Source organism: Rhinolophus sinicus, chromosome 18 (genome assembly GCF_057876585.1).
Source record: "Rhinolophus sinicus isolate RSI-liver-muscle chromosome 18, RSI-T2T, whole genome shotgun sequence".
NCBI classification, from domain to species: domain Eukaryota; kingdom Metazoa; phylum Chordata; class Mammalia; order Chiroptera; family Rhinolophidae; genus Rhinolophus; species Rhinolophus sinicus.
The window spans coordinates 110,893,145-110,907,581 of NC_142518.1; the positions used below are offsets into that span (position 1 = coordinate 110,893,145).

General features: G+C 57.5%; 2 protein-coding genes across 10 annotated transcripts in view; one reads left to right on the plus strand and one right to left on the minus strand.

Annotated features, from left to right (window-relative positions):
* Window positions 1–8,417, minus strand: part of HCFC1 (host cell factor C1) — a 24,944-nt gene extending 16,527 nt beyond the window's left edge. For 7 of the 8 annotated variants that reach the window (XM_074323855.2, XM_019755122.3, XM_019755121.3 and 4 more), the window contains exons 1-3: window positions 6,929–7,554; window positions 817–965; window positions 435–595 (exon numbers count right to left, since the gene is read on the minus strand). In XM_074323855.2, coding sequence (XP_074179956.1) covers window positions 435–595; window positions 817–965; window positions 6,929–7,121 — 503 coding nt within the window. In that variant the 5' untranslated portion in view covers window positions 7,122–7,554. Of the gene's footprint in view, window positions 1–434; window positions 596–816; window positions 966–6,928 lie in introns of all 8 variants that reach the window. The other variant, XM_019755117.3, reaches the window with a different exon arrangement.
* TMEM187 (transmembrane protein 187) lies at window positions 6,364–14,083 on the plus strand. Of its 2 annotated transcripts, none has more exons than XM_088794742.1 (2): window positions 6,364–6,382; window positions 12,716–14,083. In XM_088794742.1, exon 2 carries the CDS (start codon window positions 12,963–12,965, stop codon window positions 13,761–13,763), a length of 801 nt encoding a protein of 266 aa, XP_088650868.1. In that variant the 5' UTR covers window positions 6,364–6,382; window positions 12,716–12,962; the 3' UTR covers window positions 13,764–14,083. The 2 variants fall into 2 exon arrangements, with proteins under 2 accessions (XP_088650868.1, XP_019610730.1); XM_019755171.3 differs by lacking the exon at window positions 6,364–6,382 and adding an exon at window positions 8,573–9,138.
* The last annotated feature ends 354 nt before the right edge of the window (window positions 14,084–14,437 follow it).

The following is a 14,437-nucleotide window of genomic DNA, read 5'->3' on the forward strand; positions in this document are numbered from 1 at the left end:
TGCCAAAAGCTCTGGAGGAGGAACGTGAGTCCAAGAGGAGCAGCAGGACGGGGCATGCTGGGCTGCCTTTCCCACGAAGCTGGGCATTATACCAGGGCACCCTGGCTTGGGACAACTCCAACTTTAGAAAGGCCCTTGGCCACTGGCCTTGGATAGTGAAAATACCAATCACTAACCCTGCAGGCAGGCAGCAGAGGCCGTGAAGGAAAGCACCAGTGCTAAACTGGGTCTGAGCAGAGGCCAGTCCAAGGCAAGGGAGGTTCCCACCTCCTGGCCTGCCCTCCTCCCCCAGGCCTCCTCGGGTTACAGACCTCAGAGCCCGAACGCTCCTTCTAGGATATGTAGTGGCACCTTCTCCTTTCATGAAGGGACTTGGCATGGTGGGATGGGTGGGCTGGCACGTGGGAATCCACATGAAGAGGACAAAGCCTCACCTCGGAATGTTGTTCTTGGGGTCCTCGCTATCATTGGCCAGACCCCCAAACAGGTAGCATTTATTGCCCACAAGGGAGAAGCTGTGCCCGAGCCGAGGACATGGAGGGGGCCCGTTTTTGGGCGTCTTTGCTTTGAGTCTCTTCCACTCCCACCGGCTTGCCTGCAAAATCAAGAGTTGCTGATCAAATCAGGGAGGGTGAAGGTGGCCTTTGGGGCCTGGGCCATTCGTGCTGTAAGGGGGAGGTGACCAGGCTGAGGTAGGTGTATGAGGGCAGAGGAGGTCCCGGGCAACCACTTGAGCAGTCCCTGTCCCCTCCGCACTCCTGCCTCACCAACCCCCACCCCGGCCACAGCTGTAAGGAGCACAGCAGGGGCCGTTACCTGGAGCTCGTAGAGGTCATTGCTGTATTTCCCATACTCGACCATCCCACCGAACACCAGCAGGCGGGTCCCATCGCACACAAAGCCATAGGCTGCACACCCAGGGGGGATGTCCCCTCTCACGGCTGGGATGAACCACTGGTTGGTGGCTGGGGAACAAAAGGAAGCGGAAGTCAGAACTGGGGAGCTCCTGGAATAAGAGTCCCCACCCCTCTTACTCCCCCAATCCACCAGCCTTCCAAACACGGCCCGAGAAAGGAGGGGCCGAGACAGCGCCTGTTTCTAAGGATGTGGGACTTTCTCCTTTCAGCATCCGAGTGCCAATCCTCTATCCCAGCCATCTTCCAAACACCTGGGACCTGAGAGGCCACCTCCAAACAGCCAGCGATCACCCTGCTTCTCCTGAAGGTTGTCTCAGTGAGGCGGAAGTCACTGGCCAAGATAGCTCATCAGCTTCTGGGAGTGTGGCCACCGACTTCCTTCCCCTACTGCTTGGTGGGTCATTGGAAAGAAACTTGTAGCACCCAAAATGCTCGCTCGGTGGCCCCATGCCCCTCCTCCCCAGGGGCCCACAGCTGTATGTGGAAGTGGCTGTAAGAGCCACGAGTACCGGCGGCGGCTCTGCCTTCCTGCAGGCGCTGGCCACTCAAGTCAGCGTGACCTGCCGGTTGAGGAGGGAGAGCAGGACACACAAGAACAATCTGTGCTGGCGTCTCCTAGGTGATGGTCCACATCGCCCCTCCCCCCATATCACGCCCACACCCCTCCAGAACATTCTCAAAAGCCAGAGGTAGCAGCAGCAGCGAGAGCTTCTGTAGCAGCCTCACAGTCCCTGCTGGCCACAGAAGCTTCCCCCAAGCCCACCACCTCTAGCTGTGGGTGGGGTGGGGAGGCCACCAAGGAAGAGGGTAAATCAGAAGCCAGGCCGCGAGCCTGGTGGCCTGGCTTTTTGTGACACTCACGACTCGCCCACACTTTCGTGGCCTGGTGTTCAACTCCCCTCATACTGGAGGTGCCAGGGCTTCCTGGAAAAGTCATGGGGCAAACATCCTCCTCCGCTGAGGGGTCCCTTTCATCACACGTTATTTGAAGAGCTGTCCCCGAAAGGATACACCACTCTCTCCCCCAAAACCTCAAACTGGGGGCCAGACGTAAATCAGTTTTGGTCCAACATGAGCACGCAAGGGGATTAGGATTTGGGTGTAAACGGGGCTCCCCCTGGGGTCTGACTGGGGATTACGCTGGCCCCTTGGGGAGGGCCTTGGGAGTCCCCAGCGGCTGCTTCTGGGCCTCTCTGCCTAGGCATGCACTTCATCATTGACACAGCGCCCCGTACGCTGGGTAACCTAAGTTCTATGCTGTCACCCCCAAGGCCCCACATGCACCTTGCCCCAAAGGCCTGCCCTCATGTAAAAGCACAAGTGCACCTCCGGACAGTTCTAGCTTTTCCTATCACTCCCCACTACCCAGCTCTACAGGCTGGTTTGGAAGAGGCTGTCGGTCCCCTCTGTGGTTTAGCAGAGTCACAGGGACTTCAGGATGCCCAGCACCAATCCTCCTCTCCCCTGCTCTGCCATTTTCCTAGCGGAGGTGCAATGCTGTACTGCCTGCCCCGCGCACGCGCCGAGACCCCAGGTCCCGGCTCCCTGCCTCGCTCACTCCCAGAGCAAACACTAAGAGAAGCAGCAGCTCCCCAGGCCGAGGCAAACTGCCCTACGTGAATGGTCCCTGGAAGGGACTCATGTAAGTTAGTGAGATAAAAGCCCACAGAAAACCTCTGAGATCACCTCGGCCAAAATCCCTCGACTGATAAAGGAACGGAGCCCGGGAGGGGAAGTGACTTGCTTGAGGTCACAGAGCAAAACAGACACACAGACAAGAATCTTGTGACCGACTTGAAGTGACCGCTAGGTGCCCACCTCAGCGCCCAAAGAACAGGGAGGCATCAGGTGGCCTCGCTCACCTGAGCACCCCTGTGGCTGCCATATATAGACAGCTGGGGGCCATCGGTCAGGGCCGGGACAAAGCTACATGGCAAATGGGATCAGCCTATAGCTTTGCCATCACACTCTGGTCACTGACCTAGCCGCCAGAGGTGCTGATCTCATTCTAGAACACTCCAAGCAGGGCAGGGGCCCTCTGCACCCCTATCAAGCAGTCTGTCAGGCAGTTTCTAGTATGAAGCTGCAAACCGCCTCTCTTCATTTCGCCCACAGTCCCAGTTCTGCCCCTGAGATGGCACAAGCAACTGCCTCTTAACTATGACAGCGATTTGCAGTCGCCCCTTAATCATATTATCTCTAGCTCATCTAGCGGGTGTGTGTGTGTGTGTGTGTGTGTGTGTGTGGTATAACCCAATCTCTGGGTCCCTCATTCTTGATATGCTGCTCTGGCTTGTCACCACTCTCATGGCGGGAAGGGGTTCAGGAAAGGAGGCTGCTTGCCCACGGGACCCTTCGTGGGATGACCAGAAACATGACCCCACTTTCTCTCCCCTCAACAAGACCGAAACCCCAGCTTCTGTGTTCAATCAACTCCCCAAACCCTTTCCACACTGTGCCAACTGTCTGTCGTTGCTGCCCCCCCATCAACCTCTAGGCATCACCACCTAGAGCCACATCCCCACGCAGTGGGTAGACGGTCAAGCCGCACCAGTTGCCTTTTTGTTCCCTGTCACGCTGGGGCACTTCCTGTGTGACAGCCGTGGTGCCGGGCGCTGGAGGCAGAGGAGACCGCTCTGATTCTCAGACCGCCCCCAGTCCACTACGGAGGCTACCGTGCCCTCCTTCCGTGATGCGAAGAGCAGGCCAGAAGAGCTCTGCAGTGAGCAGGGGCGATTATGGGGGGGTGGAGAGGGGGGGCTTCTCAGAAGAGGTGACGATTGGAGCCGGGCCTTGAAGGGTGAACAGGATTTCCCGACACATGAAACTAGCGGGGCCAATCAGGAAGTGAGTACAAGAGGCAAGTGAGAAGAGAGGAGGGCCCAGAGTGGAAGGGGAAGAGATTTGAGACAACCTCAACTTAGTGCCCAATTCGCCACAGGGACAGAGGCACAGGGAGGTGTTTCTAGGTGGTGGCCTGTGCCTGTTAACTGAAGGAAGAGCCAGCCTAACAGTCTCCATAAAGGTCTGTACTCTTGCCAGACTCCGCCACCAACTGGTGGGGTGACCCTGGACCGTCACTTCCCCTCTCGGACCCCAATTTCCTCATGTGCAAAAACAAGGAAGTTCCACTCGATATTTTCCAAGGCTCCTTCCAGCTTTCGCAGTCGGCAGACCTTACTTAAAGAACCACTGAGGCAAAAAAAAAAAAAAAGAACCATTGAAGCCAGCCAGCCTTGGGCGACCAACCGTGCCCTCCACCCAGCAGGTCACACCCTACCCTGTCAGCACCAGGTCCTCTGGGTGATCCGCTTTGCTAGGTTGAAATGAAATTGCCCGAGGTCAAGGACAGAAGCTACCCAAAGACCTCCCAAAGGCCAGTCAAGTATTTCACAGCTGCTCTGGCAACTGCCCACGAAGAGGAAGGACACGTATTCTCTCTCCCACACCTGCCACCCCTCAGCCCGTCATCAGCCCCAGGTCGTCAGCCCCAGGTCGCTAAGTTAAGCAAGCCTGTGATGTGCACGCATGTCCCCTGAGTGCGCCCCCTGGAGTCTTTTATCTTAGCAACAGGGGATGCTTCCAGATCAGCGGGTCTCTGAGCACTCATCCAGCAAAAGGAAAGTGCGAGAAAAGAGGCATACGGATAATGTGGCCTGACCTCATTTAAAACAAAACAAAACACAGGTAAGCAGGAGGGCACCTGTGCCACCACTGGTGGGGGAGGGGCAACACCAAGCCCCATCTCTGTCCCGAGAACAGCAGCACTTCAAAGCTACAGGAACGGCCAGAGATCCTGCAAATAACAGAGCCAGAGATCCCCGCTCTGTTATTTGCAGGAGTGGAAACCCTGAGTGAGAACAGGACTGGGGTCGTTAGTCACTCTCCTGGGAAGTCACATAAGGAGTCGATTAGGGCAGTTTCCAAAGTGCTCCCGGGAGGAATCAGGGCGGCAGCCCTTTGGAGGGCCGGCTCGCTCCTACTACTACAATTACTTGCAGCCTGGGAATGAATCAAGGCCAAAGCCACCAGTTCATTGTAATAAACTAACAAATATACCAAGGCCCCGAGAAGAAGTGGACTTTGGAGCTGATGCTAATTAGGACCCTGCCCTACTTTCTAAAATGGTATTTCCCTGCCAAGGAACCTGCTCCAGGCCTTGGGAGAATAAAGTCAGTCCAACATGTTGAGGAGGTTCTGCTCAGGGCAATGGCCTCTCTAAAAACAGCCCTGCCCCTCAGCCTTACCTTACTGGGCTAATTGCTGCCACCGCAGCTGTCTGAGCTGGCACGGAGCACCACCATCCAGCCCGGCCTCGCTGGAGGTAACAGGTGCTGAGCCCCGGAATGCAAAGGGTCACCACAACCCACCAGCCTTTGAAAGTCAGCTTGGTCGGGGCAACAACCTACAAGGTTCAGAGAAAACTGCACTCTGCCAAGGAGTGAGAGCACCCAACCAAGAGCCCAGCTCCAACCAACTTCTCCCTACGGCTGCCAGCTCCCTAGCCCAGAGCAACCTCAAAGCTGTGCGAAGTGCCCAACTCAAGGACCTGGTACCACCAGTACCCTGAGAGAGGACAGACACGGAGCAAAAGGAGTTTGCTAGACGTGATGGCAAGAGGCAAAGGGCTGGCAGATGCCACCCCCCCCCCACCCCACCCCCCCGCCATGGCCGACCAGAACGCGCGCGCGCCTCTCCGCTGCTCCGATGGGGAGCTTCCTAAGACCACTGACCAGGGAGGGGGGAGGGGGGCGCGCACGCTTTTCCCTGCCCATGCCTTAGTCCCTCAGGCTCTCACCCAGAACAGAAGGAACACAGGCCCACTGTTCTCAGCGACAACGCCTAGCTCCTCCTTACAAGCAAGGAGAGGTGCTGTGGGCCAGCAGCATTCAACAGGCCGCTCAGAACGAGGCAATAGGTGTGCAAACCAGGACAAGTGGCCGCCCTGGGGAGAGGGCCACAGGATGATGTGGACAAGTCCTAGAGACCTAGCAAGGACACCAGGCAAAGGGCTGAAAGCCAGCCACAGGACGGCGATACCCGGAGACAGAGACGCAGCACGGGGCTGTCTGCCATCCAAAGCCGCTCCTCCCAACCAAGGACGGAGGCCTTAGGTTTGGGCGAGACTGAACGTGGGCAGGTAACCTCCTCAACCTCTCAGTAAGAGGAGGGTCAGGTAAGGGACCATCTAGCCCGCTGCGGGATCCCTGGAATTCATCTCCTACATCGGAGGGACCCAGATCAAGAAAACCGGTCATTTGAAGAGCAGCACTGCAGAAGTGAATGCCGAGAGGGGGAGGCAGTAATGCTGCCTGATCTGTGGGTCCCCAAGGCTCCTGCTCCGCCCAGGAAAGGTTACCCGCCACACACACAAACCCCAGAGATCGGGATTAGGCTGCTTGATTCTCGAGACAGAACTCATCTGTAATCTAGAAGTTGTCATCTCTCCCGAATGAGCATTAGCGGTGAGCTGAGCAGGCGCAGGAGGAGGGAGGGGAGGAGGGAGAGAGGCAGGGAGGGAGGCAAGGAGGGAGGGGGTGGGAATCTGCCTGCGCCAAAGGGACGCATCCGCCCGCCCGCCCGGCCGGGTAACGGTGTATGTCTGAAGTCACCACCGCTGGCGACGCCCCCGCACCAGCCGGACTAGACGTTCCTCTCCAATAATGAAAGCACCCCTCAAACACAGGAGAGTCAAGGGGTGTAAGAACGGGGGAAAGAGCAGGGGAAAGCAGAGAAGCGGAGCAGAGCAAAGGGTGGCGGGGCGGGGTGGGGGGGGAAAGCAGATCAGTGCAGAGAGAGGGAGGAATAGGAGGAGGGGGAGAGGGCAGGAGGTGAGGGGAAGATAAGGGAGGAGGGGGAGGAGGGAGGGGAGAAGAGAGGGGGAGGTGGGGGATCTGGAAGAGATGCAGGGAGAGAAGCAAGAGGAGGAAGAGGTGATGGAGGGAGGGAGAGAAGAGGGAAAAGATGGAAAGAAGGAAAATTTCCGAGGGTCCAGTGAGCTTTGCACTTACCCGTGTTGTACACGTGCAGTTCGTCCACTATTCCCTCGTTGCCGCCACCAAACACCACGATGAGCTCCTTGATGGCCACGGCGCGGTGGCCGTGGCGGGGCCGGGGTACTGGACCCGACCAGCCCACCACTCGCTTCCAGCGGGGCTGCAGGAGCACCGCTGGCGAGTTGGCGGGCGAGACGGCCGAAGCCATAGTTCCGGGGAAAGGCGCAGTGGGAAAAAGTCACCAAGCGGGAATGGAGCCCTCCAACAGCTCTCACACACCCCCTTTCGTCTAAGGCAGCTCTCACGCAGAAGCGGTTTTTCACACAGCGGTGCACGGTTCCATGGAGGCCGCCATCTTAACTATCCTCCTTCCCTTCAGCTCTTCCCCTTCTTCTCGCTTACCCCGTCTCCTCAAGAGCGTCCCGAAACTGTCGAGTGCCTAGGCCCGAGAGGCTGGAGGCAGCCGAGTCCTGCCGCTCTGACTACTTGCCTGGGCGCTCCTCCTCACAAGCTCGAGCGGGAGGCCCTGGGAGCCGCCATCTTGAGCCGCCTCTCTCTCCTCCCTTCCTCAGTCGTAGCCCTCCCCCGCCGGAAATGGCGGAGCCCCGGCCCGGTTCCCACACCCCCCAAGTCCCCTGCACTAGCCGGCTTCCGGGGCGGGTGGAAAGGAGCCACAGGCGCCGCGGTCGTCCCAGCCCCGCCGGCGCTCAGACCACAATTGTGGGAGCCGCCATCTTGAGACCGTCCCGCTTCCCCGCCCAGCGATTAGTGTAGCCGCCGCTCCCGAAACAGCCTCGACACTTGTAAGGAATAGAGGCGTGCCGGAGGCCAGTGGAAGGAGCTCGAATTCTCAAGGGTTGCTCCGAGGCTTGCGCCGTACAGCTTGTGAGGTCTCGAACCTCTCCCCTTGGTCCGCCTCTGCTACTCAGGCTGCGCCTGCCGCCCTGGGAGCCGCCATCTTGAGACTAGCTACCCCTACCCCCCTATTCTCTTCCTCCTGGGTCAGTTCTTCCACTGCAAACCAAACGCAAGGCAGCGTCCGATCCTCGCTTCCCTCCTTTTGACTCCTTCCCACAGGGACCGCTCCAAAGAGCCAGAGTTAGGCCCTGAAGTGGCAACTGTACGGCAGGAGAAGCGGTAACGGCAGGGCGCTCATGCCTCCTCCCTGGGAGCCGCCATCTTGTGTAAAGAAGTAACAACTAAACATGGCGGCGGCGACGGTCGGGCGAGGGGGCGGAGTCCGGTGACGTCACTGCCTCCCCCTCCCGCCCTCTGGTAGGCTTCGCCTCTGGCCCGACGCCTCTTAAAGGAGCCCTTGTACAGCCTCGCGGCGAGGGTCCGGGGCCGCTGCGTGCTCAGCTTGGGCTCAGACTGGGCTCGGGTCAGGCGCACGGGTGCCCAGCCCCGCGGCCCCCCTCAGCGCTCCTCCACGCCTCCGCCCTGGGAGCCGCCATGTTGCCACTTCCCCTCGCCCGGCCGTCCGCGGGCGTCAATAGCGACTTTCAGCACAAAACAAAGATGGCGGCTGCGGCATCTGGGTGATGCCCGGATGAAAGTGCCTCAGACGAGCTTGGCCCCGCCCCCTAGGAAACCGTTCCCCGGGTCGCTGAAGGGACACATGCCTGAAGAGATGCCTTTAACTAGCGATGGGGACAGGGCATAGGCTGCTAAGGGTGGCTGTTGGGATACATTATAGAGTCGCCTCTCGAGTCGGGCAGGAGACGTTCCCCCGCTGCGCACACCAAGCGTCAGCCAGAGAGGCGGTCCGAAGGCCTCTGCGGAGGGAGCCGGGGGCGGGGCGAGAGTGGGCGGTGACGCGGCCGGCTCCCAGGCCTGCCGGCTCCGCCTCCGGGAGCCGCCGCCGCCGCCTCCGCCGCCCGCGCCCCTACGAAACCAGCTGGGTCGCGCGCCGGCACGCCGCCGCGCGCTGGACCGTCCCCCGCCCCGCCGGCCGCAGGGCGGGCGGACCAGGCTGGTGGCGTTCCAGCCGAGTGGGCGTGCGCGGGAGAGCTCTGTGTTGCCCCGCCTCACCTCACGTCACCCCGCCCCGCCTGCTTCCCAGAGCCCAGCGCCACGCCCCGCGCGCAGGCGCACAGCCGCTTTTCGGGTCCGCCCTTCTTCGAGATTTGAATTTCCCCCAGCGAAGCGAGAGAGGCAAAATACCCGGATGGTGATTGCTGGCTTTTTCGCGCCAATACTGTGAGCGCTCACAACAATCTTGAGAGGTGGGTACTGACGTCGTCCCCTGGTTCCAAATCTGGCGTGAGACCGCCTGCGCGCTGCTAGGCGCAGGCTGTAGTGCAGGGGTCCTGCACTGGTCTCTGGGAGCTTGGAGCTACAACAGATTATTTTTTTCACTTTCTCTCATCTTTATTTTCACCAATCTCTAGCCGAAATTTGGCCTTTCCCGCAATTACTGATGTAGGCAGCAGAGCCCAGAGCGTCAGCCAGGTGACTTTGTGACCAATGGAAATGACAGATCATTTTAGATCGTATAGCTCTTGTAGATATCCTGAAATTAAGTAAATGACAAGACCTGCTGGCAGGCAGAATAACTACTTTGAAATTACTGTAGTTATTCAACTTGCACATAGATCTAGAATTCAACCTATTAGTAAAGAAGCTCATATATTACTATATCCCGCGTTTTCAAAAACATTTAGTAACCATCTTACGACATATTAAATGTATGTTGTAATTCTCTGTTTAACTTTATGCCTTTGGAAGCATTTGTTTGAGAAAGGCCGAAGAGGCCTCACCTGTGCGGCCATGCTACCAACTGCCCTAAGTGACCTTGGCCATTCACCTCCGCTCCCTGGCCCTAAGTTCCTCCCCTGTAAAACAAGGAAGCTGAGCTCCTGGTTTCCAGGGGCCTTGCCCCCACTTAGCGATTCTCCCCCCAGAGTTCAGGAATCACTGGTTCCACCAAGCTCCTTGGGCATCCAGGTGGTCTACACTGCCCTCGCCTGCTGGGGTGTCCCACATTGCAGCCCTGGGGCTGGTATCCCCTTATCTACGCAGAGGCAGCCATGCATGGTTAGTCAGGAACACTACGAGTAGTTGTCAAATGCTACAGGCCAAAGAAGCCACCACTGTGACAGGTGACAGTGGCTCCTGTTTACATGCATACGCCCCTGGAAGCAGGAGAATCTAAGGAAAGCGTGTTAACCCCTGAGTCCTTAGCCAGGAGACAGTCATGCTTTTCAGGACCCCCCCCCCCAAAGGCCCCAGAACGGCGAGCCTTTGGCCTTTGTTGCCAGGCACTGGGGGAATGTGTGAAGAACTTTGAATGTCCCGTAACAAGGGTCATGGCAGTTCAGGGGCACAGAGGAGCGAGGCCAGAAAGCACCCAGCAGTGGTCTTCCTGGCAGACTTGGCAAGTTGGTTTGATTATATGTTGTTTTCCGCTTGCACAAGGGCTCAGGTAGATTCTGTTCAGCAACCGGAGAGAAGAGTCACTTTCTATGTCCTTCCTGGACCTCTTCTGTCAAGTTGACAGTGTTCCGACTCCTGTCCCCGGCTCTCCTCCAGGCCTGCTGGCAGACAGGAGGGTCAGGCTGCATGGGGTCCCGGAGGCCTGGCACTTCATGCCAGGGAGCCAGGCCCCAGATGGGTGCAGGGAGGCACCTGGAGACACCAGGCAGGGCCTCAGTTCACCTCCCAGCCTGAGTCAGGAGCTGAACGGGGAGGCGCCTGAGAGGAAATGACAGCTGAGTTGGGGGAGCGAGCAGGCCAGGTACAGGAAGGACCAACCACTGTCTCATTCTAGCTGGAGGACACACTGGGTCTGGGAAGCTCGCAGGGCTACATGGGGATGGCACTTTGATGGCCAAGAGGCTGGCACGGGATCATGCATGGAGTGGAGAGCCAGCCATTGAAGGCTGTTGCGCAGGGGCTTTCACGATCTGACCCAGTCACTTGAGGAAAGCGCTGGGGACTCCTGTGTGTAGACCACTATAGTGGCCGCTCAGCCTGGAAGTGGGAACGATGGGGTAGGGGTGGCCTAGAGGCTCCTTAGCCAGAGGAAGAGGGTGTGGGAGGTGCGTGACAGTGCCACATGCTGAGATGGAGGCTTGTGGTCAGGGGGAGCACTTCCATTCACTTGTGGAAACGGTAGGCCTCGTGGCCCTCCTTAAGAGCGAACCCCCAAGGCAGGACGGACAGGAGCAAGAAAGCTCAGCCTGAGGCCCAGCAGTTCCCAGAGAATGCAGGTGGGCCTCGCCAAGATGTGACATGGCAAATAGGACCAGAGAAGGAGTAAGAAAAAAAAGAGCAAAGGTGCTGGCGTGGTGCTTGACTTGAATTGAAATTGAGCAGCTCTCACTGAGTACTGGAGGGAGACAAAGAACTAGCTCCCGTCTCGCCCTTTCAGGGCTCAAACTGCAGGAGGAGAGAGAGACATTGTGTCTGGAAAATAAACGGTGCTAAGTCGTCTTCATACAGAACTCGTTTAATTTACACAACAAGTCTGCAGGGAGGTACTGGTAACACCCCCATTCTACAGGTGTGCATACTGAGGCCCAGAATGATTAAGGCCCAAGGTCACATAGTTAGTAGGTGGGGGAGGGCAAGGTTTGAACACAGACAGTCCTTCTCGTCCCCATGCCTGCCTACCTACCTGCCTGCCCACCCACCCGCCCGCCTACCTGCCTGCCTGCCTACCTGCCTGCCGTTTTGGCTTTGAGTCATTTCCAGAACATCGAACCTCTTCTTTCTTTGACATTAGTACATTTCTAGGCTACCAGGCCAACTCACACTACAGCTAGCCCTAAAGCAGTTGGCAGTCCATGATAAGTCTACATTATTTTTACATTGTCTGCTTCTGTGACTGCAGGAAATGGAAGGTTTTATTGTGGGCCAAGGAAAGAAGGTGATTTGGGGATGGCATGGCACTTTGGGGGCGGGTCGGAGCACGAGCCAGAGAAGCAGGCCTGGGGGAGAGCACCTTGTGCTGCCAGGCCCCACACCCCCTCCTCGCTCTTCTCTTACTCCTCCTATCCCCTCCTCCCCCTGCTCCTCCCCTCCCCTTGCTCCTCCTCTCCACTCCACTCCCCCTCCTCCTCCCCTCCTCCCCCTGCCCCTCCCTTGCTCCTCCCCCTACTCCTCCCCTGCTCCTCCCCTCCTCCCCCTGCTCCTCCCCTCCTCCCCTGCTCCTCCCCTCCTCCTCCCCTCCTCCCCCCCTGCTCCTCCCCTCCTCCCCCTGCTCCTCCCCTCCTCCCCCTGCTTCTCCCCTCCTCCTCCCCCTCCTCCTCCCCTCCTCCCCCTGCTCCTCTCATCCTCCCCCTGCTTCTCCCCTCCTCCTCCCCTCCTCCCGCTTTTTCTCCAGCACATCATCTCTTGCCTTGGATTCCAGAACTCAGACCACAGCTAATGGTCTGTAGTTCACTGGGTATTGGTTAAAATGGTTTTGGGGCTAGCCTGGAAACGTACACATTTATGACACCACTGAGGTGGGAAAGCGCGTTCTGAGTCGTCACAACAGACTGAGGAAAGGTCAGACTGTCTGAATGCAGTGGCTCCGGGGGACTAGGGCACAGAGCAGTATTGTCATAGTACACAGATGAAAGAACAGCACAGGTGTCAGGAGAGAGGCACGCCACGCCTAGGTGAGAGAGGATTCTACAGGCTTCTAGAGGCCGTGTGGAAGGAGGTGAAAGTACTGTGACTATTGGTTCACTTTTATTTCTGTTTTTTTCTGATGAAAACTGTTGATGACTCCTGAGGCTGAGAGTCGGGAAGATGGAGGCTCTTTTTTGGATGGTTTTCTGTCTAACCAACCACACTCTTTTTCTAACCACAAAGGAAAAAGGCTGAACGGCCCTCCACTGGTGCCAGCCAATCAGCAGGACCCCCGCCTTCTTCTGGCCCGCCACCACCACTCGGGGCAAGGTCGCAGCATCTGCGTCGGAAATCACGGGGACTTCTTCCTGCTGGCTCAGCTGGGAGGCTGAGGAGTGTTTTGCAAATGCTCTTTATCTGAATTCTGAAATAACGGTAGAGGCTGCCCCTCTTTGAAGTTCTCTGCCCCGAGTCACAGCTAGCGTTCCAGATGAAGCCCGAGTCGGGTCAGGCCCTGTGCCATGTGGCCATGGCCAGCTGCCTCTGTTTGGCCACTGTCTACACGGGCGTCTTTGACGGCGTCTTTGTCCAGGTGGGCTATGAGCACTATGCGGAAGCCCCGGTAGCCAGTCTCCCTGCCTTCCTAGCCATGCCCTTCAACTCACTCATTAACGTGGCCTACATGCTCCTGGGTGTGTACTGGCTCCAGAGAAATGCCAGCACCCCAGAGCGCTCCGCAGAGATGCAGCGGGCTCGTTACCTAAAGGATGTCTTTGCTGCCATGGCCTTCATCTACGGCCCCGTGCAGTGGCTGCGGATCGGGACGCAGACGCGCCCTGCCGCCATACTCGACCAGTGGTTCACCTTGCCCATCTTTGCGTGGCCAGTGGCCTGGTGCCTCTACCTAGACAGGGGCTGGAAGCCCCGCTTGCTCCTCGCCATCGAGTGCCTCTCGCTGTGCAGTTACGGCCTTGCCCTGCTGCACCCCTGTGGGTTTGAGGTTGCACTGGGCGCCCACATCGCCGCCGCTGTGGGCCAGGCCCTGCGTGCCCACGGGCGCTATGGCAGCGCCTGCTCCGGAGTGTACTTGGCTCTGGCCGTGCTCTCCTGTCTGGGCTTTGTGGTCCTCAAGCTATGTGACCATCAGCTGTCACAGTGGCATCTCTTCCAGCGGCTCACGGGCCACTTCTGGTCCAAGGTCTGTGATGTGCTCCAGTTCCACTTTGCATTCTTATTTCTGACAAATTTAAACACTTGCCAGAGACTGTCTCCTGAGAGGAAGATGCATTAAAGTGTGAAAAGAAGTTACTTACAGCCGCTGACCCCCCAATGTCAAGGTGGATGGACTATCAGATGATATTTTGTCATCATTGGTAAATTTCCTGGGTATGATCAGATATGATAATTACATGGAAAACTCCCTTCCTTCAAAATTATGGGCTTCAATACGTAGGGGTGAAATGTTATACGCTCTGCAACTTAACTTTCAAAGAGATAAAGCAAATATCCAGGTACAAAGAATGTGGGGGTTTATTGTACTATTCTTGTAATTTTTCTGTATTTGAAATTTTTCCAAATAAATGTTGGGGGGCAATGGTGCCAAGAAATCCATGATGCTCGCAGCTGGAGAGAGAATGGTTGTCTGCAGTAGCTTTGGGATGTCGGTTACAAGTATGGGCTGGTGACAGCAGGTACAGTAGCTTCTGGCCAGTGTGCCAGGCCAGGCAGTGGGGGTTGCCAGAGGTGAGGGTTCAGGGAGAGTGAGTCATGTGAAATACATGCTTGCAGGCTGATGGGGAAATGGAGGCCAGAGCACTAACTCACCATGATGTCTTGACTGCCAAGCTGACAACAGGTCGCATGGAAGCCACATCACCTCATGTCCTTTGTGGAACAGGGCAGGGTGCACCTACGTGAAGAAACACACATGAATGTCAAAAGTTCAATTCTCACCAGGGCGTTGCT